The 6,000-nt window shown below is 24.2% G+C and overlaps 1 protein-coding gene across 1 annotated transcript in view; it reads left to right on the plus strand.

Moving 5' to 3' along the window:
• LOC117166878 overlaps window positions 1-6,000 on the plus strand; it is a 50,650-nt gene that overhangs the window by 43,032 nt on the left and 1,618 nt on the right. Inside the window, exon 5 of the mRNA XM_033351292.1 lies at window positions 2,967-3,271. Within this exon, the coding sequence (XP_033207183.1) occupies window positions 2,967-3,271 (305 nt within the window). The remainder of the gene's footprint in view (window positions 1-2,966; window positions 3,272-6,000) is intronic.

Below are 6,000 nucleotides of genomic sequence, written 5' to 3' on the forward strand. Positions count from 1 at the left end.
TCAATACCTTAAAACTATTTTATTTTTATAGAACCTTTATTAGTGAAAATCAAAAAGTTGGAACTATTCTTTTATTTGAACATTATTATTATTTATTTGAACTATTATTATTAATAATAGTAGAATTAATTAAGAAAATAATTACCAGAATAAAATTATTACGTAATTGATTTTTTCGCGACCTTAGTTTGTATATAATATTTACAGGAGTGGACTGGGATTTAAAATTATTTAAAATATTTTGAGGGATTTTAAGAAAACAAAATGTAATGGGATTGCAAAGAATTTCCCAAATTTTAGAAGGATGTAAGAGGATTTTATAGGATTTGACTTTTTAAGGTTATTTTTAATGGTTCCAGGAGATCTCAAAAAATGTCAACGTATTTTTATGGGACTTCAATAGATATACAAAATTTCTAAAAAATTTGTATTTTTTCTATAAAGGACCCTGCACAAAAAATATAGTAATACAAAACATAGTCATAATTGGACCATGTCCTTTTGGGAAATTTCTTCTAGTTTCATAAAGTTCAAAATATACGAGTGTTAGTAAAATCCATTGAAAGACATTTTTCCATCAATTTTGCGTGGAGTCCTTTCAAGCAAATTCTCAACAATTATGGGTTTTCGTATGCTATCATAAATTTCAAAAGATTTTATATTTTTTTGTCAGAAAAATCGTTAAAAAAACAGTAATTTTTATTTTAAAATATTGTAAAAATGTAAGTAGATTAAGCGGGTTTAATGTAGAGTTACATATTTTTCTGTTTTGAAAAATGCATTGTTCCAAGCGTGTTTTTTTTAAAGATTTTAGAGGATTAAAAGTATTTTGTGTATTTCAAAAGATTCCTATGAATTTTCCATAAATTTAAATTAATTAAGGGGGATTAAAAAAATTTGAAAAATTTGAGGCTATTTTTAAATGTTCGGAAGAGTTTTTAAAAGATTTTTTAATAAATTGAAAGGACTTCACAGTGTTTTCAATAGATCTCAAAACATTGAAAAGATTTCAAAGAATTGGAAATATTTTAAGGTATTTAAAAATATTCGAAGTAATTTTAAATAAATTTCAAGAAATCGATGGAATTTCAACAAATTTTAGGGTATTTTTATTTTTTCCAAGAAATTTTTAATAGCTTACAAACATTTCATGGGATTTCAAAAGATTTTTAAGTATTTGGAATACTTTTGGGTGTTTTGAAAGGTTCCTCACAATTTAAAATATATTTAAATTAATTGCAACTATTACCAATGATTTGAAATATTTTATTCTATTCTAAAATATTCGAAAGTTTTTCCAAAGGATTTTAATAAATTGGAAGGACTTCAAAGTTTTCAACATATTTTAGTGTATTTTCAAAAATTATATGAGATTTTGAATAGATTTCAATAAATTCAAAGGATTTTCAAAGCATTTGAAGTATTTTCAGGTATTTGCGAAGTTTGCAAGGAATTTTCAATAGATTGTAATAAATTGAAGGAATTTAAAAACATTTAAGGGTTTTTCAAAGATTTTAAGGAATTTTCAGGAGCTTTAAAAAATTGCAGAGGATTACAAAACATTTCACAGGATTTAAAATATTTCAGGGTATTTAAAAAAATTTAAAGGAATTTTTGATAGATTTCATTAAATTAATAGGATTTCAAAGAATTAAACATATTTCTTGGCATTTGCAAACATTCAAAGGAATTTTAAATATATTTTAATAAATTGAACGGATTTCAAAAAATTTAGTGTATTTTTAAAGGTTCCAAGATATTTTCAAGAGCTTTAAAAAATTTAAAGGAATTTAAAAAGATTTTAAAGGATTTGAAATATTTTAGGGTATTTTAGAAGATTCTTAGGAAAAAGTTTTCTATAAATTGAAGGACGTCGAAGTATTTGATATGTTTTAAGACAACTATGAATATTAGAAGGGGGTTTCGAAAGATTTGTATAATTAAAAGGATTTCAATTTCTAACAGCTTTAAAAAATTGCAAGGGATTATTTATTAAGGGGTTTATTCATTAAGATTATATCTTTATAAATTAGATTCACACTTTAAAACGTTATAATAAAAGGAATATTATATTTTAAATTTATTTAAAATAATTTTTTATTAAAAAATCAAGATACTATAAATTATTATCTGTTTTTTAAATAACTTCATTTGTTGCAAATAACTGTTGAGTTTTTGTATTGCCGGATAACAAGGTTACGCAACAAAAATTTGATCATTTTAAATAATAGTTTCAGTCTGCTTTTTATTAATATTTAAATAGTAAAATTAATATTAAATTTATTTTAAAACATTTTTGGGTTGCTTAATCGGTTAGTTTGTTCAAATAACTACACTTTAAACATAAAAAGCTTTCTATTTTAATTCTGGAAATAATTCTGAAAAAATACGTGTATTCAACAATAAGATCTGTCGGCGGCGTTCAACACTCCACTCATTTATAGTGGCGTTCTCGGTTCATATCCGTCCTGAGGCAGATTTTTTTGTTTCTTAAAAAATATTAAACAAGTATTCGGCACAATTGAATATTTAATCTTAAAAATTAATTAATAACCTGCTGAACGAAATAACATCAAAGTTTAAATTGATATTCTGATTCGGTGAAAAAACTTCTGACTGAATTATTTATTTAAAAAAGATTTGAAATGGTAAAAGATATGCAAACCAGTCGCCTCGTCAGGTAATATAGGAGAAACAAGCAATAATCTGTCACAGCGTTAGTGACGTACTTGGTTAACGCTCTACTCATGTATGGTAGCGCTCGCGGTTCAAATCCGGTCTGAGGCAGATTTTTTCGTTAAAAAAAAATAATGGACCAGTAGTGGATACAATTTAATATCTAAAATTACAAAATTAAACAAGCGTCTAATATTCCAGGAACATAATATTGTCAACTTCTTGATTTTCACCCTTATATTGAAAAATATCAGCCATAAAACAATTTTAATTAATTTGTATTATTTTAGACATACGACTTTATTCGACTACAGAACTCTAATTCAACGAACACCTGACATGATTGAGCTTCCCGAGTTAGTTTTGGATAGTGTCAGTTTTGTGAATAAATTACCAAGTCCAAGATTTATCAAAACCCATTTACCGTTTCATTTGTTGCCGAAACAAATTAGAACTGGCGAAAAGAAGCCGAAAATAATCTACGTCAACAGAAATGTTAAAGACACCTGCGTCTCTTATTTTCATCATTGTCAACTTCTTGAAGGATTTTCTGGTACATTCGAAGAATTCTGCAGACTGTTCTTAGCAGGAAAGGGTATGTCTTTATAAATAATAAATATTTGTAATAATATTCATTTGTAAAATTTGTATAATTTAAATAAAAATTATAGTTTGAATGCACTATTCTAAAATTAGTTTTCTAACTTTAAATTTCACAATTTTGTAATCTCAAATTCAAATATTAAATTTTTTAGGAAAATTGCGCTATTGAATCTTTTAAAATTACAAAGTTGCATATTGAAAGCCTTATTAGTCAGTTTTAAATTGAATAATTTTGGATTTAAATATTCTAAATTGTTTGGTTTCAGTTATAAACGCGCAAAATCGTCTGGTTTTTTAAATTCTTCAAGATTTTATACTATCAATTTGAAAGACTTATTAGTTGTATAATTTTCAGTTTTAGGGTTTGTGATTACAATTTTTTTAATTAAATGTCTCCAGAAAAATTCGAAACCTAATGAATATTTAAGAAAATCATTTCACAAATTCGGGCCTTAAAAATTAGAAGAGTTTGGAACTAGGGATTTCAAATTGAATTATTTTTTATTTTTTAACATATTCCAAAATATTGAACATTTTAAATCTCATTTAAACAAGAATTTCGAATTGAAAGGCTGAAAGTTATGCAATTTCAAAAATTAGTCAGTAATTTAATCATTTCTTTAATTTTGAGTTGTTACAATTATAGAGTATGGAATTTTCATGCTGAACGCTACATCTTCCATTTTTCCTTAAATGAGTTTTATTTTTCTTTGAATTAAAATTTAAATGTTTAGATTTTTAAAAGTATCATTGATAATTAGATTTTTTTATATTTAAACGATTTTAATTTACTTAAAATAATTCAAATTTTAAAGGGCCTGAATTAAAAAAACGCTCTATATGACAATTTTGGATGACTAAAAATATTTTCAGTTTGAAATGCAGTTCGGATTCGTTTAATCTCCATCGTGCTGCAGTAGAAATGTTTTCTTTTTTAATTTTTTCCATTTAAAATAACTATTTATTTTTAACGTTTTTTTTAGACTTATTCAATTTTAAAGGTTTATAATTCACAATTTTTCCATGTTGAACGGTGAAAATGACGATGAGTTTATTTTTTGATGTTAGAAAAATTTTCCTGATCAATTTGAATGTTAAGATATAATTTTTCATGTGCAATGACAATTAAAAATGATAGGTTCTTCTATTTTTTGTTATTGTGTAGTGATTGAGGTATTAAATACTAATGATAAAGGGTTTTGCAAACTTTAAAATAATGTTGGCAAATATTTTAAATTGAAAATTAGATGTTTGAAGATTGAGCTATATTTTAACAATTTTTATCTCTTATATTATTGATCGGACGAGGAAAACACTTTTTCACGATTATACACAAAAAGTGTTAAATTTAAAGAAATTCTTTCAATATTATTTTTTATATTTTTTGTTTATTAAACAATTTGTAACTGTTTTTTGACGCTAGGAAGCCAGCGCAATTAAAAACAAAGTAAAGAAACCTAATGCTTGGAGTGTCCTCAAGTTATCAACAAAGATGCAAAAACGTATTTATCGATTTTTTTTAATTCTGAAAGTTTTTTGGTATAAAATATAAAAAATTTGTTGTTTGGTATTAAAAAAATTAATTATCAAAGTGCTTTCTAAAGACTTACAAGATTTTGGTATTTTATTCCCTAACATTTTCGACGCAAGATATGTAAAATTAATATTTAATTACAACTTATTACATATTACCTTTTCTTTTAACAGTATTCTCAAATTTAATTTTAAAAATTAACTTTTTAGCTCTTATTGAATGGATAGGCTTTCGTCTTTTCAGGGAATGGACTACAAACTACCCTTCAGTCACAATTTTCGACATTGCTTTATTTTCCGGGAATATTTTTCAATTGTTTAAACAAATATAATGCAAAAATCCAAAATTCAGCCATTTTTTAACATATATAGACTTTGGTTTTTCCACTATATTAAACATCTGTATTTACACAATAACTTCCTACACTGAATAACTTACCAGCAGGTAAACAATTTTTAATGATAATATTGTTTAAAAATTAGTTAACATGTAATAAATCAAAATTAGATATTACTTTTACATATATTGCGATAAAAATGTTATGGAATAAGATATCAGTGTCTTTTGTATCCTTTAGAAAGCATTTTGATCATTAATTTTGTTATAACAAATAATTTTGTTTTAAACTTCTGAGCAATTGCAAACAAATATTTCAAATATCATTTTGATTTATTTCGATTTTAATTTAGAAATATTCCTAGTATCGAAAAACAACAATTAAAATTTGTTTATTGAACAAACAATATATTTAACATGAAGTGCCCTTTTAATGTTTCGAATTGAAAATTATTTACAAGGTTTGAAAAGTTTTCCATTTTATTTTATTCAATTTAAAACACTTTTAATTAAAAACAATTCAGTTTTAAGTTTTTAAATTGTCTCATTTTTGAAATTTTAATCTGAAATCACTCAGTTTTGAAAATCTTCAATTCAAAATGTAATTATCCAATTTTGAATGCTTTGAATTAGAAATAATAAAGTTTCAACTAACTTTCTAATGAAATTGGCTTCTGATTAGATATGTTTCAATTTCAAACACTTTTAATTTCAAATTACTATTAATTTTTAAACGCTTTCATTCAGAGTTGATACAAATGAGGTCCCTTTTCTTATTTCATTAAAAATATTATCCTTTTTAAACATTTTACGTTTTCAAAATTGATGATTTTGAACGTTTTCGATTCAAA

This window comes from Belonocnema kinseyi, chromosome 2 (assembly GCF_010883055.1).
Source record: "Belonocnema kinseyi isolate 2016_QV_RU_SX_M_011 chromosome 2, B_treatae_v1, whole genome shotgun sequence".
Taxonomy (NCBI): Eukaryota; Metazoa; Arthropoda; class Insecta; order Hymenoptera; family Cynipidae; genus Belonocnema; species Belonocnema kinseyi.